Below are 27,895 nucleotides of genomic sequence, written 5' to 3' on the forward strand. Positions count from 1 at the left end.
TTTTCAAAAGTGAAATTGGTGAAATTTAAAAGATCGAAAGAGTCAGATCAAGTGAGATCAAGGAATAAGGATTTCGAAAATTGAAATCCTTTGTTAGTACCTAACAAGAGTTGGCTATCAAAGCCGACAGCGGACTCACTGCCGGAGGGAGTTTCCTCCCCGGTTAAAGAATTCCTGACCCTTTTGATTGCCTGTTAGTTTTTAATTAAATGAAAATAATATTCACCTGAAACTGGCTGATCCTAGGACTCACGTTGGTTCTTGAAATACTTGCCCCCGAAAGGGTTTATTTCATTATAAAAAAAGCCCTAAAAAGGGCAGATAGGTGGAGCAACTGAGCCCCGAAAGGGGCATTTTTGCAACGGTACACTCAAATTTGACGACTTTCTTTGTCAGCGAGAGTTTGAATCGCAGTAGGCGACCCTGCGTTTACCGGTGTGTTTTCTAAATAAAACAGTGACCGATTATACAGAAGTCCTTGTATCCGTACGTGCGACCTTCTCGTAGCGCTCTAAGAAAGCAACTGGAGATAAATTTATTTATGACCTTCTTTTATAGCTTTGCCCAACATTACGGAGTACTAATCTGGGATTGGTGCGTACTTTTTCTAATGGGCGGAGCCGATAGGTATTATAAAGAGATTAGGGAAAATTCTTAGGTCAGTATTTTGAAGTCTTTTCGAAGTTATCATCGGATTGTTTTAGTAGGTATATAGAAAAAACAAAACAAAAGAAAAATAATGACCGGTCGTGGAAAAGGTGGTAAAGGACTTGGAAAAGGGGGTGCAAAACGACACCGAAAAGTTTTACGTGATAATATCCAAGGAATTACCAAACCTGCTATTAGAAGATTAGCTAGACGTGGAGGAGTAAAACGTATATCGGGATTAATTTACGAAGAAACTCGTGGAGTTTTGAAAGTGTTTTTGGAAAATGTTATTAGAGATGCCGTAACATACACTGAACATGCTAAAAGAAAAACGGTAACGGCTATGGATGTTGTTTATGCTTTAAAACGTCAAGGTCGTACTTTATATGGTTTTGGTGGTTAATTTTCATTTTTCATATGTGAAGTAGAAGAATATGTCCTCTATTGCATTTCCATAGCATATGTATATATAAAAAAAAAACGGTTCTTTTCAGAACCACAACATAATTTGCTTGAATATGAAAATTTAAAAAAAAAAATAAATAAATAAGTAAGTAAAAAAAGAACTTACACATTAGTTTGTTCTCTTATATATAAGAACAACCTCGCATTTATTGATACGCACATACATACTACATACATGTATACATAATAGATAAGAAAATAAGCGAGTAGAGGAACTTTTATTTATTTTTATCTCATTATTTACAATTTTTGTTTCTAGTACGAACGTTTCTATTAACGATGTTAAAAATAGTCACATAACCACAATTTCAGTTATTATTACAGATGATAAGTTTTCTTATATATCAGGGCATTTTTTTCTTCTTTTTTTTTTATCTAACAGTACACGTTACACGAGAATCTCTTCTATCTCAACCAAAAAAAAAAATAGAGAAATCAACGAATCAATAAATCTATATATATATATATATATATATATATAAAATGATATATCTATATTATAATCTCTTTCTATATATATATATAAAAAAAAATAATTGTGGCCCTTAAAAGGGCCGGTTTATGCATATGTATGTATTTCGATAAAATAAAGAAAAATAATATAATGAATAAAGAATTAAGCTTTCTTTTCTGTCTTTTTCGGTAAAAGTACAGCTTGAATATTGGGAAGAACACCACCTTGTGCGATGGTTACTCCAGACAACAATTTATTCAATTCTTCATCGTTTCTGATAGCTAATTGTAAATGCCTTGGAATTATACGGGTCTTTTTGTTATCTCTAGCAGCATTTCCTGCTAATTCGAGTACTTCGGCTGCCAAATATTCCATAACAGCTGCCAAATATACTGGAGCTCCGGCACCGACTCGTTCTGCATAATTGCCTTTTCTCAACAAACGATGTATACGTCCTACAGGAAATTGTAATCCAGCTCGGTTTGAGCGAGACTTTGCCTTTCCCTTTACTTTACCACCTTTACCACGTCCAGACATATTTTTTTTATATTTTCTTTTTCCAAAAAAAAAAAAAATAGAACTCAGTCAATTGATAACTATGAAGCAACCGATGCGACGAAACTAACTGTTAAACAAAAAATTTAAAACTCGACCTATCTATTTATATTAACATGCCCTACCAATGAAATTATAGCAAACGCGCAAACGTAGAAGGGCGGAGCCTATTACAATTACGTACGTTGATATAAAAGAGAGGAAAATTGTGCGTGCTGTAAATTCTAATTTTATCCACTTTTCGATAAATACGGTACGTTATCCAAGTGTTTCTATTATTTTTTTTTTTTAAAGAGAAATAATGCCACCAAAAGCTAGCGGAAAGGCAGCGAAAAAAGCCGGAAAGGCTCAAAAGAATATTTCGAAAGCCGACAAAAAGAAAAAAAGAAGGAGGAAGGAAAGTTATGCTATTTACATTTACAAAGTACTTAAGCAAGTTCATCCTGACACCGGTATATCGAGTAAAGCTATGAGTATAATGAATAGTTTTGTTAATGATATATTCGAACGTATCGCCGCCGAAGCATCCAGATTGGCTCATTATAATAAACGTTCAACAATTACAAGTAGAGAAATTCAAACTGCAGTGAGATTATTGCTTCCCGGAGAATTAGCAAAACACGCAGTCAGTGAAGGAACTAAAGCCGTTACCAAATATACCAGTTCTAAATAATAAATATAACACATCTACTATATTGACCGAAAATTTTTTATTTTATTTACTTAAATAATATCATCGACCAAAAAAAAAAAACGGTTCTTTTCAGAACCACAATACTATTTTTGTTATTTATATATGATAACAACGAACGAACGAACGACTTTAATTCAATTGAATTCTATTAAATATGAATAAAGATGATATTCCACTTAACTGAAAATTATATATATATATATATATATATATATATATATATATATATATATATATATATATATATATATATATATATTATATAAAAAAACTTTCTAACGTCGCTTTTGTTTTAAAAAGTCTCATATACTAATTCATTGTCGGCTAAAGGAAAAAAAAACTCGACCGTCGGTAAAATAAAGCATACAAAGCGGTTGGTGTCGGTTATCGTTGGTTAAAGTAGTTTTTGTGGCTTCTTTGAAGTTTTGTTAAAAGTAAAAACACTCTTTTTTGTTCTTTCTAAATTGGTTTGAAATTTTAAATAAAATATGTTCATTTCCTAAAATAATATATTATACAATGTAAAAAAAATTGTCGGATAAAATATTAAATAATATTGTAATAGACAGACATATTTTGCGAATAGAGCAAAGTTCGTTTAAAGAAAATTTAATCAGTCAATCAATCTATTGTAATAATTATAATTTGCTACTACCATCATTCAATATCTAAAATGAAATATACGCGGATTCCAATATTGAAATTTGATATTTTTTTCTTATATTTAGTATGTCGGAAGATTTTTATTGAAAAATACTCATAATAATATATATTAGTTACGAACATATAGTAGAAACGTGTAGCGCAAGTCAGGGTAGACATGTCACCATTCAAATGATAATTGCGGTATTATTTCAATTGGTTTTCATATTTTTAAATATTGGTCATTATTGTGAATAGACACGTTTCTATTTACGTTCATTGTATTTTAAGAAGGACTTTTATTTAATTTCGAAATTATATCTAAAGTGCTAAGCATCGTCGGAAATAAATTTTTAACCATTTTTAAGTGGTACTTTTTTTTAATAACAAACGTTATTAGCCGTTATTAAATTATAGTAAAACCTCGGCGAAAGTTCGAAGTATACCTTAGTTAGTTCTTCGTCAATTTTTTTCATTACATTCGATTCGAAAATCTCGAGGAAACCAAGGTTTTTGAGGTTGGTTTGGTTTATGAGGTTCGTTTTTTAACTTAGTTCTATTCGTTCGTTCAGTCTTCCGTCCGCTTCATTTGAATGACTACTCTTGTAACTCATTACACGCGGAAAATTAAAAGTCTTTTATACTACTAAGTGTATATATAGAGGTGAAATTTTATATAACGAAATATAAAACTACATCCAATATTTTTTTTTCTTTTTTTCTTTATATCAGTTTAGTGTAGTTTATCGACGATATAATAACACACAAGGTTGTTAGTAGTTATGGCGGATATAGAAAATCAAACTTCGGTTGTAACCGCAACGTCTGCGTCTAATTCACCGCAGGTTTCGTCGTCTCCAATAAATAAAAAGGAAAAAAAAGCTAAAAATCCTAGGACCAAACCATCTCATCCACCGACTTCGGAAATGGTAAACAATGCGATCAAAGGTTTAAAGGAACGCGGAGGCTCATCTTTACAAGCAATTAAAAAATACATTGCTGCCAATTACAAAGTTGATGCAGAAAAAGTAGCGCCATTCATCAAAAAATATTTGAAAGCATCTGTAGTATCGGGATCTTTGGTACAAACTAAAGGTAAAGGAGCTTCGGGATCATTCAAGTTAGCTTCGGCAACTTCAACTGGTGGTACTTCGGCTAAAACGAATGCTATTGACAAAAAGAAAAAGAAAACAGCCGCTTCTACTACAGGCGTAACTAAATCCAAGAAAATTGTAACAGCAGCAAAACGAAATGCTATTATTGGAGGAGGAGTAGATAAATCGAAAAGTATTAAGAAATCTAATAAAGGCAAAAAAACGACAGGTACAGCAGCGGCGGCATCCTTAAAAACTTCGACGACAACAACAACACCGATTACTGATAAGAAAGGCGTTAAAGTTGCCAAAAAAACGGACAAAAAATCTTCGGCCAAAGGAGGAGTCGCCGCCGCCGCCGCCGCCTCCAATACAGCCAGTGCCGCATCATCCGAAATTAAAACGAAGAATCCTACTAAAGCAAAAAAATCCAATAAAGGCAGTCCCACGAAAAAGCCGAAAGCACCAAAACCGAAAACTGCGAAAGCAGCTGCTAGCAGTTCCTCTCCTAAAGCAAGAAAAGCCGCCGCCGCTCCTAAAAAGAAGAAATAAAAAGAATATTTTTTTTCTGACAGAAAGATAGTACAACAATCGAGAAGTATTATCGGACTGATGATGGGTACGACGACAATCGACAATAATAACAAATGGCCCTTATCAGGGCCACAATTTTTTCATTTATTTATGAAGAAAATGAAAAACAAATGTGTTTGTTTTGATGAAACAAGAATTTTTTGAATTTCGTTTCAATAATTGATATGTTATATTATATAAAATATTTTCATCGATCGATGTAATTGTAGGTTGTTACCTTCTAGATTTGTCTCGACCTACCTAGGATATAGTAGATATAATGTGTTTTATAAACATTCAATTATTATATGTCGATATTGTCTAAAATTTGTTAGTTAAAAATAATAATTTTTCTCTATTTCGTGTGTGTGTGTGTGTGTGTGTGTGTGTGTGTGTGTGTGTGTGTGTGTGTGTGTGTGTGTGTGTGTGTGCGTGCGTGCGTGCGTGCGTGCGTGTGTCTTCTTTATCCAATCAACAATCACATCTTCCTTTTATATTTCAATGTTTTCAAACGAACACCTATGTTTATATTAAGATATTATACTACTATCATAAATGTTAAATTATTTGTGGTTCTGAAAAGAACCGTTTTTACTTACTATATATATATATATAAAACAAAAAATCTATTATCAAATAGATAAAATGTAATTCTATAAAAAAAAAAAAAAAATTTTTTTTGTATTTATGCTCGTTCTCCGCGAATTCTTCTAGCCAATTGGATATCCTTGGGCATAATGGTGACTCTTTTAGCATGAATGGCACACAGATTAGTATCTTCGAATAGACCTACCAAATAAGCCTCACTAGCTTCCTGGAGAGCCATAACCGCTGAACTTTGAAAACGTAAATCTGTTTTAAAATCTTGTGCTATTTCACGAACTAATCGTTGAAATGGCAATTTTCTAATAAGTAATTCGGTACTCTTTTGATAACGTCTTATCTCACGAAGAGCTACTGTACCTGGCCTATAACGATGAGGTTTTTTTACTCCTCCAGTAGCTGGTGCGCTTTTACGAGCGGCTTTCGTCGCTAATTGTTTACGAGGAGCTTTCCCTCCAGTCGATTTTCTAGCCGTTTGTTTAGTACGAGCCATCTTATTTTTTTTTTTTTTTTGTAAGTATACAAGAAATTTCAATATACTAAACCGCTATAGCAGCTTGATACACACACAATGAATGAGATAAATTTATTTATGACCTTCTTTTATAGCTTTGCCCAACATTACGGAGTACTAATCTGGGATTGGTGCGTACTTTTTCTAATGGGCGGAGCCGATAGGTATTATAAAGAGATTAGGGAAAATTCTTAGGTCAGTATTTTGAAGTCTTTTCGAAGTTATCATCGGATTGTTTTAGTAGGTATATAGAAAAAACAAAACAAAAGAAAAATAATGACCGGTCGTGGAAAAGGTGGTAAAGGACTTGGAAAAGGGGGTGCAAAACGACACCGAAAAGTTTTACGTGATAATATCCAAGGAATTACCAAACCTGCTATTAGAAGATTAGCTAGACGTGGAGGAGTAAAACGTATATCGGGATTAATTTACGAAGAAACTCGTGGAGTTTTGAAAGTGTTTTTGGAAAATGTTATTAGAGATGCCGTAACATACACTGAACATGCTAAAAGAAAAACGGTAACGGCTATGGATGTTGTTTATGCTTTAAAACGTCAAGGTCGTACTTTATATGGTTTTGGTGGTTAATTTTCATTTTTCATATGTGAAGTAGAAGAATATGTCCTCTATTGCATTTCCATAGCATATGTATATATAAAAAAAAAACGGTTCTTTTCAGAACCACAACATAATTTGCTTGAATATGAAAATTTAAAAAAAAAAATAAATAAATAAGTAAGTAAAAAAAGAACTTACACATTAGTTTGTTCTCTTATATATAAGAACAACCTCGCATTTATTGATACGCACATACATACTACATACATGTATACATAATAGATAAGAAAATAAGCGAGTAGAGGAACTTTTATTTATTTTTATCTCATTATTTACAATTTTTGTTTCTAGTACGAACGTTTCTATTAACGATGTTAAAAATAGTCACATAACCACAATTTCAGATAAGTTTTCTTATATATCAGGGCATTTTTTTCTTCTTTTTTTTTTATCTAACAGTACACGTTACACGAGAATCTCTTCTATCTCAACCAAAAAAAAAAATAGAGAAATCAACGAATCAATAAATCTATATATATATATATATATATATATATATATATATATATATATATATATATATAAATGATATATCTATATTATAATCTCTTTCTATATATATATATAAAAAAAAATAATTGTGGCCCTTAAAAGGGCCGGTTTATGCATATGTATGTATTTCGATAAAATAAAGAAAAATAATATAATGAATAAAGAATTAAGCTTTCTTTTCTGTCTTTTTCGGTAAAAGTACAGCTTGAATATTGGGAAGAACACCACCTTGTGCGATGGTTACTCCAGACAACAATTTATTCAATTCTTCATCGTTTCTGATAGCTAATTGTAAATGCCTTGGAATTATACGGGTCTTTTTGTTATCTCTAGCAGCATTTCCTGCTAATTCGAGTACTTCGGCTGCCAAATATTCCATAACAGCTGCCAAATATACTGGAGCTCCGGCACCGACTCGTTCTGCATAATTGCCTTTTCTCAACAAACGATGTATACGTCCTACAGGAAATTGTAATCCAGCTCGGTTTGAGCGAGACTTTGCCTTTCCCTTTACTTTACCACCTTTACCACGTCCAGACATATTTTTTTTATATTTTCTTTTTCCAAAAAAAAAAAAAATAGAACTCAGTCAATTGATAACTATGAAGCAACCGATGCGACGAAACTAACTGTTAAACAAAAAATTTAAAACTCGACCTATCTATTTATATTAACATGCCCTACCAATGAAATTATAGCAAACGCGCAAACGTAGAAGGGCGGAGCCTATTACAATTACGTACGTTGATATAAAAGAGAGGAAAATTGTGCGTGCTGTAAATTCTAATTTTATCCACTTTTCGATAAATACGGTACGTTATCCAAGTGTTTCTATTATTTTTTTTTTTTAAAGAGAAATAATGCCACCAAAAGCTAGCGGAAAGGCAGCGAAAAAAGCCGGAAAGGCTCAAAAGAATATTTCGAAAGCCGACAAAAAGAAAAAAAGAAGGAGGAAGGAAAGTTATGCTATTTACATTTACAAAGTACTTAAGCAAGTTCATCCTGACACCGGTATATCGAGTAAAGCTATGAGTATAATGAATAGTTTTGTTAATGATATATTCGAACGTATCGCCGCCGAAGCATCCAGATTGGCTCATTATAATAAACGTTCAACAATTACAAGTAGAGAAATTCAAACTGCAGTGAGATTATTGCTTCCCGGAGAATTAGCAAAACACGCAGTCAGTGAAGGAACTAAAGCCGTTACCAAATATACCAGTTCTAAATAATAAATATAACACATCTACTATATTGACCGAAAATTTTTTATTTTATTTACTTAAATAATATCATCGACCAAAAAAAAAAAACGGTTCTTTTCAGAACCACAATACTATTTTTGTTATTTATATATGATAACAACGAACGAACGAACGACTTTAATTCAATTGAATTCTATTAAATATGAATAAAGATGATATTCCACTTAACTGAAAATTATATATATATATATATATATATATATATATATATATATATATATATATATATATATATATATATATTATATAAAAAAACTTTCTAACGTCGCTTTTGTTTTAAAAAGTCTCATATACTAATTCATTGTCGGCTAAAGGAAAAAAAAACTCGACCGTCGGTAAAATAAAGCATACAAAGCGGTTGGTGTCGGTTATCGTTGGTTAAAGTAGTTTTTGTGGCTTCTTTGAAGTTTTGTTAAAAGTAAAAACACTCTTTTTTGTTCTTTCTAAATTGGTTTGAAATTTTAAATAAAATATGTTCATTTCCTAAAATAATATATTATACAATGTAAAAAAAATTGTCGGATAAAATATTAAATAATATTGTAATAGACAGACATATTTTGCGAATAGAGCAAAGTTCGTTTAAAGAAAATTTAATCAGTCAATCAATCTATTGTAATAATTATAATTTGCTACTACCATCATTCAATATCTAAAATGAAATATACGCGGATTCCAATATTGAAATTTGATATTTTTTTCTTATATTTAGTATGTCGGAAGATTTTTATTGAAAAATACTCATAATAATATATATTAGTTACGAACATATAGTAGAAACGTGTAGCGCAAGTCAGGGTAGACATGTCACCATTCAAATGATAATTGCGGTATTATTTCAATTGGTTTTCATATTTTTAAATATTGGTCATTATTGTGAATAGACACGTTTCTATTTACGTTCATTGTATTTTAAGAAGGACTTTTATTTAATTTCGAAATTATATCTAAAGTGCTAAGCATCGTCGGAAATAAATTTTTAACCATTTTTAAGTGGTACTTTTTTTTAATAACAAACGTTATTAGCCGTTATTAAATTATAGTAAAACCTCGGCGAAAGTTCGAAGTATACCTTAGTTAGTTCTTCGTCAATTTTTTTCATTACATTCGATTCGAAAATCTCGAGGAAACCAAGGTTTTTGAGGTTGGTTTGGTTTATGAGGTTCGTTTTTTAACTTAGTTCTATTCGTTCGTTCAGTCTTCCGTCCGCTTCATTTGAATGACTACTCTTGTAACTCATTACACGCGGAAAATTAAAAGTCTTTTATACTACTAAGTGTATATATAGAGGTGAAATTTTATATAACGAAATATAAAACTACATCCAATATTTTTTTTTCTTTTTTTCTTTATATCAGTTTAGTGTAGTTTATCGACGATATAATAACACACAAGGTTGTTAGTAGTTATGGCGGATATAGAAAATCAAACTTCGGTTGTAACCGCAACGTCTGCGTCTAATTCACCGCAGGTTTCGTCGTCTCCAATAAATAAAAAGGAAAAAAAAGCTAAAAATCCTAGGACCAAACCATCTCATCCACCGACTTCGGAAATGGTAAACAATGCGATCAAAGGTTTAAAGGAACGCGGAGGCTCATCTTTACAAGCAATTAAAAAATACATTGCTGCCAATTACAAAGTTGATGCAGAAAAAGTAGCGCCATTCATCAAAAAATATTTGAAAGCATCTGTAGTATCGGGATCTTTGGTACAAACTAAAGGTAAAGGAGCTTCGGGATCATTCAAGTTAGCTTCGGCAACTTCAACTGGTGGTACTTCGGCTAAAACGAATGCTATTGACAAAAAGAAAAAGAAAACAGCCGCTTCTACTACAGGCGTAACTAAATCCAAGAAAATTGTAACAGCAGCAAAACGAAATGCTATTATTGGAGGAGGAGTAGATAAATCGAAAAGTATTAAGAAATCTAATAAAGGCAAAAAAACGACAGGTACAGCAGCGGCGGCATCCTTAAAAACTTCGACGACAACAACAACACCGATTACTGATAAGAAAGGCGTTAAAGTTGCCAAAAAAACGGACAAAAAATCTTCGGCCAAAGGAGGAGTCGCCGCCGCCGCCGCCGCCTCCAATACAGCCAGTGCCGCATCATCCGAAATTAAAACGAAGAATCCTACTAAAGCAAAAAAATCCAATAAAGGCAGTCCCACGAAAAAGCCGAAAGCACCAAAACCGAAAACTGCGAAAGCAGCTGCTAGCAGTTCCTCTCCTAAAGCAAGAAAAGCCGCCGCCGCTCCTAAAAAGAAGAAATAAAAAGAATATTTTTTTTCTGACAGAAAGATAGTACAACAATCGAGAAGTATTATCGGACTGATGATGGGTACGACGACAATCGACAATAATAACAAATGGCCCTTATCAGGGCCACAATTTTTTCATTTATTTATGAAGAAAATGAAAAACAAATGTGTTTGTTTTGATGAAACAAGAATTTTTTGAATTTCGTTTCAATAATTGATATGTTATATTATATAAAATATTTTCATCGATCGATGTAATTGTAGGTTGTTACCTTCTAGATTTGTCTCGACCTACCTAGGATATAGTAGATATAATGTGTTTTATAAACATTCAATTATTATATGTCGATATTGTCTAAAATTTGTTAGTTAAAAATAATAATTTTTCTCTATTTCGTGTGTGTGTGTGTGTGTGTGTGTGTGTGTGTGCGTGCGTGCGTGCGTGCGTGCGTGCGTGCGTGCGTGTGTCTTCTTTATCCAATCAACAATCACATCTTCCTTTTATATTTCAATGTTTTCAAACGAACACCTATGTTTATATTAAGATATTATACTACTATCATAAATGTTAAATTATTTGTGGTTCTGAAAAGAACCGTTTTTACTTACTATATATATATATATAAAACAAAAAATCTATTATCAAATAGATAAAATGTAATTCTATAAAAAAAAAAAAAAAATTTTTTTTGTATTTATGCTCGTTCTCCGCGAATTCTTCTAGCCAATTGGATATCCTTGGGCATAATGGTGACTCTTTTAGCATGAATGGCACACAGATTAGTATCTTCGAATAGACCTACCAAATAAGCCTCACTAGCTTCCTGGAGAGCCATAACCGCTGAACTTTGAAAACGTAAATCTGTTTTAAAATCTTGTGCTATTTCACGAACTAATCGTTGAAATGGCAATTTTCTAATAAGTAATTCGGTACTCTTTTGATAACGTCTTATCTCACGAAGAGCTACTGTACCTGGCCTATAACGATGAGGTTTTTTTACTCCTCCAGTAGCTGGTGCGCTTTTACGAGCGGCTTTCGTCGCTAATTGTTTACGAGGAGCTTTCCCTCCAGTCGATTTTCTAGCCGTTTGTTTAGTACGAGCCATCTTATTTTTTTTTTTTTTTTGTAAGTATACAAGAAATTTCAATATACTAAACCGCTATAGCAGCTTGATACACACACAATGAATGAGATAAATTTATTTATGACCTTCTTTTATAGCTTTGCCCAACATTACGGAGTACTAATCTGGGATTGGTGCGTACTTTTTCTAATGGGCGGAGCCGATAGGTATTATAAAGAGATTAGGGAAAATTCTTAGGTCAGTATTTTGAAGTCTTTTCGAAGTTATCATCGGATTGTTTTAGTAGGTATATAGAAAAAACAAAACAAAAGAAAAATAATGACCGGTCGTGGAAAAGGTGGTAAAGGACTTGGAAAAGGGGGTGCAAAACGACACCGAAAAGTTTTACGTGATAATATCCAAGGAATTACCAAACCTGCTATTAGAAGATTAGCTAGACGTGGAGGAGTAAAACGTATATCGGGATTAATTTACGAAGAAACTCGTGGAGTTTTGAAAGTGTTTTTGGAAAATGTTATTAGAGATGCCGTAACATACACTGAACATGCTAAAAGAAAAACGGTAACGGCTATGGATGTTGTTTATGCTTTAAAACGTCAAGGTCGTACTTTATATGGTTTTGGTGGTTAATTTTCATTTTTCATATGTGAAGTAGAAGAATATGTCCTCTATTGCATTTCCATAGCATATGTATATATAAAAAAAAAACGGTTCTTTTCAGAACCACAACATAATTTGCTTGAATATGAAAATTTAAAAAAAAAAATAAATAAATAAGTAAGTAAAAAAAGAACTTACACATTAGTTTGTTCTCTTATATATAAGAACAACCTCGCATTTATTGATACGCACATACATACTACATACATGTATACATAATAGATAAGAAAATAAGCGAGTAGAGGAACTTTTATTTATTTTTATCTCATTATTTACAATTTTTGTTTCTAGTACGAACGTTTCTATTAACGATGTTAAAAATAGTCACATAACCACAATTTCAGTTATTATTACAGATGATAAGTTTTCTTATATATCAGGGCATTTTTTTCTTCTTTTTTTTTTATCTAACAGTACACGTTACACGAGAATCTCTTCTATCTCAACCAAAAAAAAAAATAGAGAAATCAACGAATCAATAAATCTATATATATATATATATATATATATATATATATATATATATATATATAAAATGATATATCTATATTATAATCTCTTTCTATATATATATATAAAAAAAAATAATTGTGGCCCTTAAAAGGGCCGGTTTATGCATATGTATGTATTTCGATAAAATAAAGAAAAATAATATAATGAATAAAGAATTAAGCTTTCTTTTCTGTCTTTTTCGGTAAAAGTACAGCTTGAATATTGGGAAGAACACCACCTTGTGCGATGGTTACTCCAGACAACAATTTATTCAATTCTTCATCGTTTCTGATAGCTAATTGTAAATGCCTTGGAATTATACGGGTCTTTTTGTTATCTCTAGCAGCATTTCCTGCTAATTCGAGTACTTCGGCTGCCAAATATTCCATAACAGCTGCCAAATATACTGGAGCTCCGGCACCGACTCGTTCTGCATAATTGCCTTTTCTCAACAAACGATGTATACGTCCTACAGGAAATTGTAATCCAGCTCGGTTTGAGCGAGACTTTGCCTTTCCCTTTACTTTACCACCTTTACCACGTCCAGACATATTTTTTTTATATTTTCTTTTTCCAAAAAAAAAAAAAATAGAACTCAGTCAATTGATAACTATGAAGCAACCGATGCGACGAAACTAACTGTTAAACAAAAAATTTAAAACTCGACCTATCTATTTATATTAACATGCCCTACCAATGAAATTATAGCAAACGCGCAAACGTAGAAGGGCGGAGCCTATTACAATTACGTACGTTGATATAAAAGAGAGGAAAATTGTGCGTGCTGTAAATTCTAATTTTATCCACTTTTCGATAAATACGGTACGTTATCCAAGTGTTTCTATTATTTTTTTTTTTTAAAGAGAAATAATGCCACCAAAAGCTAGCGGAAAGGCAGCGAAAAAAGCCGGAAAGGCTCAAAAGAATATTTCGAAAGCCGACAAAAAGAAAAAAAGAAGGAGGAAGGAAAGTTATGCTATTTACATTTACAAAGTACTTAAGCAAGTTCATCCTGACACCGGTATATCGAGTAAAGCTATGAGTATAATGAATAGTTTTGTTAATGATATATTCGAACGTATCGCCGCCGAAGCATCCAGATTGGCTCATTATAATAAACGTTCAACAATTACAAGTAGAGAAATTCAAACTGCAGTGAGATTATTGCTTCCCGGAGAATTAGCAAAACACGCAGTCAGTGAAGGAACTAAAGCCGTTACCAAATATACCAGTTCTAAATAATAAATATAACACATCTACTATATTGACCGAAAATTTTTTATTTTATTTACTTAAATAATATCATCGACCAAAAAAAAAAAACGGTTCTTTTCAGAACCACAATACTATTTTTGTTATTTATATATGATAACAACGAACGAACGAACGACTTTAATTCAATTGAATTCTATTAAATATGAATAAAGATGATATTCCACTTAACTGAAAATTATATATATATATATATATATATATATATATATATATATATATATATATATATATATATATATATATATATTATATAAAAAAACTTTCTAACGTCGCTTTTGTTTTAAAAAGTCTCATATACTAATTCATTGTCGGCTAAAGGAAAAAAAAACTCGACCGTCGGTAAAATAAAGCATACAAAGCGGTTGGTGTCGGTTATCGTTGGTTAAAGTAGTTTTTGTGGCTTCTTTGAAGTTTTGTTAAAAGTAAAAACACTCTTTTTTGTTCTTTCTAAATTGGTTTGAAATTTTAAATAAAATATGTTCATTTCCTAAAATAATATATTATACAATGTAAAAAAAATTGTCGGATAAAATATTAAATAATATTGTAATAGACAGACATATTTTGCGAATAGAGCAAAGTTCGTTTAAAGAAAATTTAATCAGTCAATCAATCTATTGTAATAATTATAATTTGCTACTACCATCATTCAATATCTAAAATGAAATATACGCGGATTCCAATATTGAAATTTGATATTTTTTTCTTATATTTAGTATGTCGGAAGATTTTTATTGAAAAATACTCATAATAATATATATTAGTTACGAACATATAGTAGAAACGTGTAGCGCAAGTCAGGGTAGACATGTCACCATTCAAATGATAATTGCGGTATTATTTCAATTGGTTTTCATATTTTTAAATATTGGTCATTATTGTGAATAGACACGTTTCTATTTACGTTCATTGTATTTTAAGAAGGACTTTTATTTAATTTCGAAATTATATCTAAAGTGCTAAGCATCGTCGGAAATAAATTTTTAACCATTTTTAAGTGGTACTTTTTTTTAATAACAAACGTTATTAGCCGTTATTAAATTATAGTAAAACCTCGGCGAAAGTTCGAAGTATACCTTAGTTAGTTCTTCGTCAATTTTTTTCATTACATTCGATTCGAAAATCTCGAGGAAACCAAGGTTTTTGAGGTTGGTTTGGTTTATGAGGTTCGTTTTTTAACTTAGTTCTATTCGTTCGTTCAGTCTTCCGTCCGCTTCATTTGAATGACTACTCTTGTAACTCATTACACGCGGAAAATTAAAAGTCTTTTATACTACTAAGTGTATATATAGAGGTGAAATTTTATATAACGAAATATAAAACTACATCCAATATTTTTTTTTCTTTTTTTCTTTATATCAGTTTAGTGTAGTTTATCGACGATATAATAACACACAAGGTTGTTAGTAGTTATGGCGGATATAGAAAATCAAACTTCGGTTGTAACCGCAACGTCTGCGTCTAATTCACCGCAGGTTTCGTCGTCTCCAATAAATAAAAAGGAAAAAAAAGCTAAAAATCCTAGGACCAAACCATCTCATCCACCGACTTCGGAAATGGTAAACAATGCGATCAAAGGTTTAAAGGAACGCGGAGGCTCATCTTTACAAGCAATTAAAAAATACATTGCTGCCAATTACAAAGTTGATGCAGAAAAAGTAGCGCCATTCATCAAAAAATATTTGAAAGCATCTGTAGTATCGGGATCTTTGGTACAAACTAAAGGTAAAGGAGCTTCGGGATCATTCAAGTTAGCTTCGGCAACTTCAACTGGTGGTACTTCGGCTAAAACGAATGCTATTGACAAAAAGAAAAAGAAAACAGCCGCTTCTACTACAGGCGTAACTAAATCCAAGAAAATTGTAACAGCAGCAAAACGAAATGCTATTATTGGAGGAGGAGTAGATAAATCGAAAAGTATTAAGAAATCTAATAAAGGCAAAAAAACGACAGGTACAGCAGCGGCGGCATCCTTAAAAACTTCGACGACAACAACAACACCGATTACTGATAAGAAAGGCGTTAAAGTTGCCAAAAAAACGGACAAAAAATCTTCGGCCAAAGGAGGAGTCGCCGCCGCCGCCGCCGCCTCCAATACAGCCAGTGCCGCATCATCCGAAATTAAAACGAAGAATCCTACTAAAGCAAAAAAATCCAATAAAGGCAGTCCCACGAAAAAGCCGAAAGCACCAAAACCGAAAACTGCGAAAGCAGCTGCTAGCAGTTCCTCTCCTAAAGCAAGAAAAGCCGCCGCCGCTCCTAAAAAGAAGAAATAAAAAGAATATTTTTTTTCTGACAGAAAGATAGTACAACAATCGAGAAGTATTATCGGACTGATGATGGGTACGACGACAATCGACAATAATAACAAATGGCCCTTATCAGGGCCACAATTTTTTCATTTATTTATGAAGAAAATGAAAAACAAATGTGTTTGTTTTGATGAAACAAGAATTTTTTGAATTTCGTTTCAATAATTGATATGTTATATTATATAAAATATTTTCATCGATCGATGTAATTGTAGGTTGTTACCTTCTAGATTTGTCTCGACCTACCTAGGATATAGTAGATATAATGTGTTTTATAAACATTCAATTATTATATGTCGATATTGTCTAAAATTTGTTAGTTAAAAATAATAATTTTTCTCTATTTCGTGTGTGTGTGTGTGTGTGTGTGTGTGTGTGTGTGTGTGTGTGTGTGTGTGTGTGTGTGTGTGTGTGTGTGTGTGTGTGTGCGTGCGTGCGTGCGTGCGTGCGTGCGTGCGTGTGTCTTCTTTATCCAATCAACAATCACATCTTCCTTTTATATTTCAATGTTTTCAAACGAACACCTATGTTTATATTAAGATATTATACTACTATCATAAATGTTAAATTATTTGTGGTTCTGAAAAGAACCGTTTTTACTTACTATATATATATATATAAAACAAAAAATCTATTATCAAATAGATAAAATGTAATTCTATAAAAAAAAAAAAAAAATTTTTTTTGTATTTATGCTCGTTCTCCGCGAATTCTTCTAGCCAATTGGATATCCTTGGGCATAATGGTGACTCTTTTAGCATGAATGGCACACAGATTAGTATCTTCGAATAGACCTACCAAATAAGCCTCACTAGCTTCCTGGAGAGCCATAACCGCTGAACTTTGAAAACGTAAATCTGTTTTAAAATCTTGTGCTATTTCACGAACTAATCGTTGAAATGGCAATTTTCTAATAAGTAATTCGGTACTCTTTTGATAACGTCTTATCTCACGAAGAGCTACTGTACCTGGCCTATAACGATGAGGTTTTTTTACTCCTCCAGTAGCTGGTGCGCTTTTACGAGCGGCTTTCGTCGCTAATTGTTTACGAGGAGCTTTCCCTCCAGTCGATTTTCTAGCCGTTTGTTTAGTACGAGCCATCTTATTTTTTTTTTTTTTTTGTAAGTATACAAGAAATTTCAATATACTAAACCGCTATAGCAGCTTGATACACACACAATGAATGAGATAAATTTAGAGAGAGAGAAAAGAGAGAGATTCGTTGTGAAAATTTAGGAAGGAAGGTTTTTTTTTTTTTTTTTTTGGTAATTTGGTTAAGATTTGTTTAGGCCCTGATATAGGAATTTTTTCCTCTGCAGGGCTGGGTGTGGGGATATTTAGTTGGGAAGTGTTTGCAGGCTGCTTCTAGCGGTGTAGTTACATTTTTTTAGTTCAAGATTTTTTTTTTCTTTTTATATTTTTTTTTTTGGTTTTTTTTTTATATTTTTTTTGTTTATTTTTTGTTTTTTCTTAATCTAATTGGGGGTGGGCGGGTACAGCTGCGGCTGTATTATTCCCTATCGTCGGACATTTGTCTGGAGAATCGGTTCTCCAGGTTGCAGGGAAACCGCAGAAAACCTGCAACTCCGACGATGGATGACTATGTGGGTGTGTGTTGGGGGTAGGAATTTATCTGATTGATGTGGGAGCTACTATTGAGGAAATTGAGGAAGGATGAGGAGGGACTCTTTCGCTACGGAATTCTTGATTCGATGGATCGAATCAATTAGAAGGGGCTTGAAACGGGGGTTATGTCAGTGTTGACATAAATGGTGTTGCTAGGGGTAAACCTACACTTTTTCAGTGGGACGTGTTTGGTTTTTGGGTGAAAGCGAAATGAATGCGGTTACCCACGCCGCTGGTTACGGTACAATTATAACCGTAAAAAGGGGGAATGAGGCGTTGTAGCGTTTCGGCTACTAGCGCCCGAGAAGTAGGGATGGCATTCATTATGGTTGTTGCCAGGATTTCAATTAGGATTTTAGTGTCAGTAGACAGGTCATAAGGGGTTTGAGGTTTTTCTAGGGTGACTGGGGCTGTATCCTGGGGGGCTTTCGGAGTTTCAATCCTTTTCGGACAGCGGGGGTGGAAGGCGGGGTGAGGTCCACCGCAATTTTTACAGGTAGGGGAGTTAGCTTTTGGGCATTTTTCTGGCTTGTGACCAGAACCACCACAGGTTGGGCAAATAGGTTTGGCTTTGCAGGTGTCTGCGGAGTGGCCGGTAGTCGAGCAACGGCTGCAATATTTGGGGACTGCGGGTATGGTGTTTGAATTTGAGGCTTCGCAGTAGTGCGAAAGCCCGTGGAAGTTTACACCCTTGGTTAGGGCGTGATGGTAGGCGGTTTCGGAATCTGTAATAATTCGGAACATGGATGTGGGTTTATTTGTGGATCTAGCTATGATCCTCCAAGTTTTAAGGACAGGGAATTTCAGGATAGAAAGGATATCAAGGAACTCTTCTTCGGTGTAAGATTGGTCTACATTCTTGCAGACCAAAGAAAAGGTAGTTTTTTTGGTTTTACTGGATAGGGGTTTTTGGACGCGTTGGGGAGAGTTTATTGGGATTACGACGATTTTCTCGTCGCCTATGGCGTAACGGATTTTCCTTGCCAACGTTTCGTGATTAAACGTGGAAGGAATTTTGAGGAGGGCGGTTCCATTGGGGTTAGCTTTGAGAAAGCTCATTTGTCCCCTCAACAGCTCTTGCGTGTTGAGGAGATTGTAGAGCTCTCTCTGTGAGGAATATTTGGTTGGGAGGTTTCTCAGATTGAGTGTTTGAATTGGAGGACCTTGAGAGGAGGAGCGAGATTGAGGTTGTTGTTGGGTGAAGGTTTGGGATTGTTGGTGGGTTCTGGGGGTCTGGGGTTGTTGGTGGGTTCTGGGGATCTGAGTTTGAGTTGGTGTTTGGGGTTTGATAGAATTTTGGGTATTTTGTTTTGACTTTTGGCTTTTTGTTAAGGGAATTGATTTTGAAATTAGAGGGGGAATATTTTTTTTGGGAATAGCGCCTAGTCGGGAGTAATCAACCTGTTTGGGTTTATAGCTGGCTGATTTCTGTGAGACCCTAGATGCATAGGAATCCACAGATGGTGCTGGTGATGAGCTCCTGCTATTCTCCAGTGATTTACGTTGTATATGATCTAGGGCAATGCGAATTTGGCTAAATTCATTTGGATAGCGACGCGAGACTTCTGCGATCGTTTCTGCGAAGGTTTTCTCCTCCGAAGGAGAATTGGGGTTGGTTGGGAGTGGTGGGAATTCATCGGCGGGTTTGCTTCGGGTTTGTATAGGGGAGCGGCGTACTCGGGGCATTTTCGAGAAGAAAATGGGTAAAATTAGAGAGAGAGAGTGAGAATAAGGGTGAAGGATTTCGAAAATTGAAATCCTTTGTTAGTACCTTACAAGGGATGGCTATCAAAGCCGACAGCGGACTCACTGCCGGAGGGAGTTTCCTCCCCGGTTAAAGAATTCCTGACCCTTTTGATTGCCTGTTAGTGTTTTAAGAAAATGAAAATAATATTCACCTGATCCTAGGACTCACGTTGGTTCTTGAAATACTTGCCCCCGAAAGGGTTTATTTCATTATAAAAAAAAGCCCCGAAAAGGGCAGGTAGGTGGAGCAACAAAGCCCCGAAAGGGGCATTTTTTGCAACGGTACACTAATATAACGACTTTCTTTGTCAGCGAGAGTTTGAATCGCAGTAGGCGACCCTGCGTTCACCGGTGTGTTTTCTAAATAAAACAGTGACCGATTATACAGAAGTCCTTGTATCCGTACGTGCGACCTTCTCGTAGCGCTCTGGAGATAAATTTATTTATGACCTTCTTTTATAGCTTTGCCCAACATTACGGAGTACTAATCTGGGATTGGTGCGTACTTTTTCTAATGGGCGGAGCCGATAGGTATTATAAAGAGATTAGGGAAAATTCTTAGGTCAGTATTTTGAAGTCTTTTCGAAGTTATCATCGGATTGTTTTAGTAGGTATATAGAAAAAACAAAACAAAAGAAAAATAATGACCGGTCGTGGAAAAGGTGGTAAAGGACTTGGAAAAGGGGGTGCAAAACGACACCGAAAAGTTTTACGTGATAATATCCAAGGAATTACCAAACCTGCTATTAGAAGATTAGCTAGACGTGGAGGAGTAAAACGTATATCGGGATTAATTTACGAAGAAACTCGTGGAGTTTTGAAAGTGTTTTTGGAAAATGTTATTAGAGATGCCGTAACATACACTGAACATGCTAAAAGAAAAACGGTAACGGCTATGGATGTTGTTTATGCTTTAAAACGTCAAGGTCGTACTTTATATGGTTTTGGTGGTTAATTTTCATTTTTCATATGTGAAGTAGAAGAATATGTCCTCTATTGCATTTCCATAGCATATGTATATATAAAAAAAAAACGGTTCTTTTCAGAACCACAACATAATTTGCTTGAATATGAAAATTTAAAAAAAAAAATAAATAAATAAGTAAGTAAAAAAAGAACTTACACATTAGTTTGTTCTCTTATATATAAGAACAACCTCGCATTTATTGATACGCACATACATACTACATACATGTATACATAATAGATAAGAAAATAAGCGAGTAGAGGAACTTTTATTTATTTTTATCTCATTATTTACAATTTTTGTTTCTAGTACGAACGTTTCTATTAACGATGTTAAAAATAGTCACATAACCACAATTTCAGTTATTATTACAGATGATAAGTTTTCTTATATATCAGGGCATTTTTTTCTTCTTTTTTTTTTATCTAACAGTACACGTTACACGAGAATCTCTTCTATCTCAACCAAAAAAAAAAATAGAGAAATCAACGAATCAATAAATCTATATATATATATATATATATATATATATATATATATATATATAAAATGATATATCTATATTATAATCTCTTTCTATATATATATATAAAAAAAAATAATTGTGGCCCTTAAAAGGGCCGGTTTATGCATATGTATGTATTTCGATAAAATAAAGAAAAATAATATAATGAATAAAGAATTAAGCTTTCTTTTCTGTCTTTTTCGGTAAAAGTACAGCTTGAATATTGGGAAGAACACCACCTTGTGCGATGGTTACTCCAGACAACAATTTATTCAATTCTTCATCGTTTCTGATAGCTAATTGTAAATGCCTTGGAATTATACGGGTCTTTTTGTTATCTCTAGCAGCATTTCCTGCTAATTCGAGTACTTCGGCTGCCAAATATTCCATAACAGCTGCCAAATATACTGGAGCTCCGGCACCGACTCGTTCTGCATAATTGCCTTTTCTCAACAAACGATGTATACGTCCTACAGGAAATTGTAATCCAGCTCGGTTTGAGCGAGACTTTGCCTTTCCCTTTACTTTACCACCTTTACCACGTCCAGACATATTTTTTTTATATTTTCTTTTTCCAAAAAAAAAAAAAATAGAACTCAGTCAATTGATAACTATGAAGCAACCGATGCGACGAAACTAACTGTTAAACAAAAAATTTAAAACTCGACCTATCTATTTATATTAACATGCCCTACCAATGAAATTATAGCAAACGCGCAAACGTAGAAGGGCGGAGCCTATTACAATTACGTACGTTGATATAAAAGAGAGGAAAATTGTGCGTGCTGTAAATTCTAATTTTATCCACTTTTCGATAAATACGGTACGTTATCCAAGTGTTTCTATTATTTTTTTTTTTTAAAGAGAAATAATGCCACCAAAAGCTAGCGGAAAGGCAGCGAAAAAAGCCGGAAAGGCTCAAAAGAATATTTCGAAAGCCGACAAAAAGAAAAAAAGAAGGAGGAAGGAAAGTTATGCTATTTACATTTACAAAGTACTTAAGCAAGTTCATCCTGACACCGGTATATCGAGTAAAGCTATGAGTATAATGAATAGTTTTGTTAATGATATATTCGAACGTATCGCCGCCGAAGCATCCAGATTGGCTCATTATAATAAACGTTCAACAATTACAAGTAGAGAAATTCAAACTGCAGTGAGATTATTGCTTCCCGGAGAATTAGCAAAACACGCAGTCAGTGAAGGAACTAAAGCCGTTACCAAATATACCAGTTCTAAATAATAAATATAACACATCTACTATATTGACCGAAAATTTTTTATTTTATTTACTTAAATAATATCATCGACCAAAAAAAAAAAACGGTTCTTTTCAGAACCACAATACTATTTTTGTTATTTATATATGATAACAACGAACGAACGAACGACTTTAATTCAATTGAATTCTATTAAATATGAATAAAGATGATATTCCACTTAACTGAAAATTATATATATATATATATATATATATATATATATATATATATATATTATATAAAAAAACTTTCTAACGTCGCTTTTGTTTTAAAAAGTCTCATATACTAATTCATTGTCGGCTAAAGGAAAAAAAAACTCGACCGTCGGTAAAATAAAGCATACAAAGCGGTTGGTGTCGGTTATCGTTGGTTAAAGTAGTTTTTGTGGCTTCTTTGAAGTTTTGTTAAAAGTAAAAACACTCTTTTTTGTTCTTTCTAAATTGGTTTGAAATTTTAAATAAAATATGTTCATTTCCTAAAATAATATATTATACAATGTAAAAAAAATTGTCGGATAAAATATTAAATAATATTGTAATAGACAGACATATTTTGCGAATAGAGCAAAGTTCGTTTAAAGAAAATTTAATCAGTCAATCAATCTATTGTAATAATTATAATTTGCTACTACCATCATTCAATATCTAAAATGAAATATACGCGGATTCCAATATTGAAATTTGATATTTTTTTCTTATATTTAGTATGTCGGAAGATTTTTATTGAAAAATACTCATAATAATATATATTAGTTACGAACATATAGTAGAAACGTGTAGCGCAAGTCAGGGTAGACATGTCACCATTCAAATGATAATTGCGGTATTATTTCAATTGGTTTTCATATTTTTAAATATTGGTCATTATTGTGAATAGACACGTTTCTATTTACGTTCATTGTATTTTAAGAAGGACTTTTATTTAATTTCGAAATTATATCTAAAGTGCTAAGCATCGTCGGAAATAAATTTTTAACCATTTTTAAGTGGTACTTTTTTTTAATAACAAACGTTATTAGCCGTTATTAAATTATAGTAAAACCTCGGCGAAAGTTCGAAGTATACCTTAGTTAGTTCTTCGTCAATTTTTTTCATTACATTCGATTCGAAAATCTCGAGGAAACCAAGGTTTTTGAGGTTGGTTTGGTTTATGAGGTTCGTTTTTTAACTTAGTTCTATTCGTTCGTTCAGTCTTCCGTCCGCTTCATTTGAATGACTACTCTTGTAACTCATTACACGCGGAAAATTAAAAGTCTTTTATACTACTAAGTGTATATATAGAGGTGAAATTTTATATAACGAAATATAAAACTACATCCAATATTTTTTTTTCTTTTTTTCTTTATATCAGTTTAGTGTAGTTTATCGACGATATAATAACACACAAGGTTGTTAGTAGTTATGGCGGATATAGAAAATCAAACTTCGGTTGTAACCGCAACGTCTGCGTCTAATTCACCGCAGGTTTCGTCGTCTCCAATAAATAAAAAGGAAAAAAAAGCTAAAAATCCTAGGACCAAACCATCTCATCCACCGACTTCGGAAATGGTAAACAATGCGATCAAAGGTTTAAAGGAACGCGGAGGCTCATCTTTACAAGCAATTAAAAAATACATTGCTGCCAATTACAAAGTTGATGCAGAAAAAGTAGCGCCATTCATCAAAAAATATTTGAAAGCATCTGTAGTATCGGGATCTTTGGTACAAACTAAAGGTAAAGGAGCTTCGGGATCATTCAAGTTAGCTTCGGCAACTTCAACTGGTGGTACTTCGGCTAAAACGAATGCTATTGACAAAAAGAAAAAGAAAACAGCCGCTTCTACTACAGGCGTAACTAAATCCAAGAAAATTGTAACAGCAGCAAAACGAAATGCTATTATTGGAGGAGGAGTAGATAAATCGAAAAGTATTAAGAAATCTAATAAAGGCAAAAAAACGACAGGTACAGCAGCGGCGGCATCCTTAAAAACTTCGACGACAACAACAACACCGATTACTGATAAGAAAGGCGTTAAAGTTGCCAAAAAAACGGACAAAAAATCTTCGGCCAAAGGAGGAGTCGCCGCCGCCGCCGCCGCCTCCAATACAGCCAGTGCCGCATCATCCGAAATTAAAACGAAGAATCCTACTAAAGCAAAAAAATCCAATAAAGGCAGTCCCACGAAAAAGCCGAAAGCACCAAAACCGAAAACTGCGAAAGCAGCTGCTAGCAGTTCCTCTCCTAAAGCAAGAAAAGCCGCCGCCGCTCCTAAAAAGAAGAAATAAAAAGAATATTTTTTTTCTGACAGAAAGATAGTACAACAATCGAGAAGTATTATCGGACTGATGATGGGTACGACGACAATCGACAATAATAACAAATGGCCCTTATCAGGGCCACAATTTTTTCATTTATTTATGAAGAAAATGAAAAACAAATGTGTTTGTTTTGATGAAACAAGAATTTTTTGAATTTCGTTTCAATAATTGATATGTTATATTATATAAAATATTTTCATCGATCGATGTAATTGTAGGTTGTTACCTTCTAGATTTGTCTCGACCTACCTAGGATATAGTAGATATAATGTGTTTTATAAACATTCAATTATTATATGTCGATATTGTCTAAAATTTGTTAGTTAAAAATAATAATTTTTCTCTATTTCGTGTGTGTGTGTGTGTGTGTGTGTGTGTGTGTGTGTGTGTGTGTGTGTGTGTGTGTGTGTGTGTGTGTGTGTGTGTGCGTGCGTGCGTGCGTGCGTGCGTGTGTCTTCTTTATCCAATCAACAATCACATCTTCCTTTTATATTTCAATGTTTTCAAACGAACACCTATGTTTATATTAAGATATTATACTACTATCATAAATGTTAAATTATTTGTGGTTCTGAAAAGAACCGTTTTTACTTACTATATATATATATATAAAACAAAAAATCTATTATCAAATAGATAAAATGTAATTCTATAAAAAAAAAAAAAAAATTTTTTTTGTATTTATGCTCGTTCTCCGCGAATTCTTCTAGCCAATTGGATATCCTTGGGCATAATGGTGACTCTTTTAGCATGAATGGCACACAGATTAGTATCTTCGAATAGACCTACCAAATAAGCCTCACTAGCTTCCTGGAGAGCCATAACCGCTGAACTTTGAAAACGTAAATCTGTTTTAAAATCTTGTGCTATTTCACGAACTAATCGTTGAAATGGCAATTTTCTAATAAGTAATTCGGTACTCTTTTGATAACGTCTTATCTCACGAAGAGCTACTGTACCTGGCCTATAACGATGAGGTTTTTTTACTCCTCCAGTAGCTGGTGCGCTTTTACGAGCGGCTTTCGTCGCTAATTGTTTACGAGGAGCTTTCCCTCCAGTCGATTTTCTAGCCGTTTGTTTAGTACGAGCCATCTTATTTTTTTTTTTTTTTTGTAAGTATACAAGAAATTTCAATATACTAAACCGCTATAGCAGCTTGATACACACACAATGAATGAGATAAATTTATTTATGACCTTCTTTTATAGCTTTGCCCAACATTACGGAGTACTAATCTGGGATTGGTGCGTACTTTTTCTAATGGGCGGAGCCGATAGGTATTATAAAGAGATTAGGGAAAATTCTTAGGTCAGTATTTTGAAGTCTTTTCGAAGTTATCATCGGATTGTTTTAGTAGGTATATAGAAAAAACAAAACAAAAGAAAAATAATGACCGGTCGTGGAAAAGGTGGTAAAGGACTTGGAAAAGGGGGTGCAAAACGACACCGAAAAGTTTTACGTGATAATATCCAAGGAATTACCAAACCTGCTATTAGAAGATTAGCTAGACGTGGAGGAGTAAAACGTATATCGGGATTAATTTACGAAGAAACTCGTGGAGTTTTGAAAGTGTTTTTGGAAAATGTTATTAGAGATGCCGTAACATACACTGAACATGCTAAAAGAAAAACGGTAACGGCTATGGATGTTGTTTATGCTTTAAAACGTCAAGGTCGTACTTTATATGGTTTTGGTGGTTAATTTTCATTTTTCATATGTGAAGTAGAAGAATATGTCCTCTATTGCATTTCCATAGCATATGTATATATAAAAAAAAAACGGTTCTTTTCAGAACCACAACATAATTTGCTTGAATATGAAAATTTAAAAAAAAAAATAAATAAATAAGTAAGTAAAAAAAGAACTTACACATTAGTTTGTTCTCTTATATATAAGAACAACCTCGCATTTATTGATACGCACATACATACTACATACATGTATACATAATAGATAAGAAAATAAGCGAGTAGAGGAACTTTTATTTATTTTTATCTCATTATTTACAATTTTTGTTTCTAGTACGAACGTTTCTATTAACGATGTTAAAAATAGTCACATAACCACAATTTCAGTTATTATTACAGATGATAAGTTTTCTTATATATCAGGGCATTTTTTTCTTCTTTTTTTTTTATCTAACAGTACACGTTACACGAGAATCTCTTCTATCTCAACCAAAAAAAAAAATAGAGAAATCAACGAATCAATAAATCTATATATATATATATATATATATATATATATATATATATATATATATATATATAAAATGATATATCTATATTATAATCTCTTTCTATATATATATATAAAAAAAAATAATTGTGGCCCTTAAAAGGGCCGGTTTATGCATATGTATGTATTTCGATAAAATAAAGAAAAATAATATAATGAATAAAGAATTAAGCTTTCTTTTCTGTCTTTTTCGGTAAAAGTACAGCTTGAATATTGGGAAGAACACCACCTTGTGCGATGGTTACTCCAGACAACAATTTATTCAATTCTTCATCGTTTCTGATAGCTAATTGTAAATGCCTTGGAATTATACGGGTCTTTTTGTTATCTCTAGCAGCATTTCCTGCTAATTCGAGTACTTCGGCTGCCAAATATTCCATAACAGCTGCCAAATATACTGGAGCTCCGGCACCGACTCGTTCTGCATAATTGCCTTTTCTCAACAAACGATGTATACGTCCTACAGGAAATTGTAATCCAGCTCGGTTTGAGCGAGACTTTGCCTTTCCCTTTACTTTACCACCTTTACCACGTCCAGACATATTTTTTTTATA

The 27,895-nt window shown here is 33.1% G+C and overlaps 4 protein-coding genes across 4 annotated transcripts; all 4 read left to right on the forward strand.

Moving 5' to 3' along the window:
* The first annotated feature begins 4,238 nt into the window (after window positions 1–4,238).
* LOC130903298 (histone H1-like) lies at window positions 4,239–5,107 on the forward strand. The gene is made up of 2 exons (XM_057815406.1): window positions 4,239–4,601; window positions 4,698–5,107. The coding sequence occupies exons 1-2, from the start codon at window positions 4,241–4,243 to the stop codon at window positions 5,102–5,104; spliced, it is 768 nt and encodes a 255-aa protein (XP_057671389.1). The 5' UTR covers window positions 4,239–4,240; the 3' UTR covers window positions 5,105–5,107.
* A 4,916-nt stretch (window positions 5,108–10,023) lies between these two features.
* Window positions 10,024–10,889, forward strand: LOC130903301 (histone H1-like). Its single transcript, XM_057815408.1, has 2 exons — window positions 10,024–10,386; window positions 10,483–10,889. The coding sequence occupies exons 1-2, from the start codon at window positions 10,026–10,028 to the stop codon at window positions 10,887–10,889; spliced, it is 768 nt and encodes a 255-aa protein (XP_057671391.1). The 5' UTR covers window positions 10,024–10,025.
* Window positions 10,890–15,798: 4,909 nt separating this feature from the next.
* On the forward strand, window positions 15,799–16,664 carry LOC130903302 (histone H1-like). The gene is made up of 2 exons (XM_057815409.1): window positions 15,799–16,161; window positions 16,258–16,664. The coding sequence occupies exons 1-2, from the start codon at window positions 15,801–15,803 to the stop codon at window positions 16,662–16,664; spliced, it is 768 nt and encodes a 255-aa protein (XP_057671392.1). The 5' UTR covers window positions 15,799–15,800.
* Window positions 16,665–24,204: 7,540 nt separating this feature from the next.
* LOC130903296 (histone H1-like) lies at window positions 24,205–25,073 on the forward strand. Its single transcript, XM_057815404.1, has 2 exons — window positions 24,205–24,567; window positions 24,664–25,073. Exons 1-2 carry the CDS (start codon window positions 24,207–24,209, stop codon window positions 25,068–25,070), a joined length of 768 nt encoding a protein of 255 aa, XP_057671387.1. The 5' UTR covers window positions 24,205–24,206; the 3' UTR covers window positions 25,071–25,073.
* Window positions 25,074–27,895: the final 2,822 nt, after the last annotated feature.

This window comes from Diorhabda carinulata, unplaced genomic scaffold (assembly GCF_026250575.1).
Source record: "Diorhabda carinulata isolate Delta unplaced genomic scaffold, icDioCari1.1 Dcau_22, whole genome shotgun sequence".
Taxonomy (NCBI): Eukaryota; Metazoa; Arthropoda; class Insecta; order Coleoptera; family Chrysomelidae; genus Diorhabda; species Diorhabda carinulata.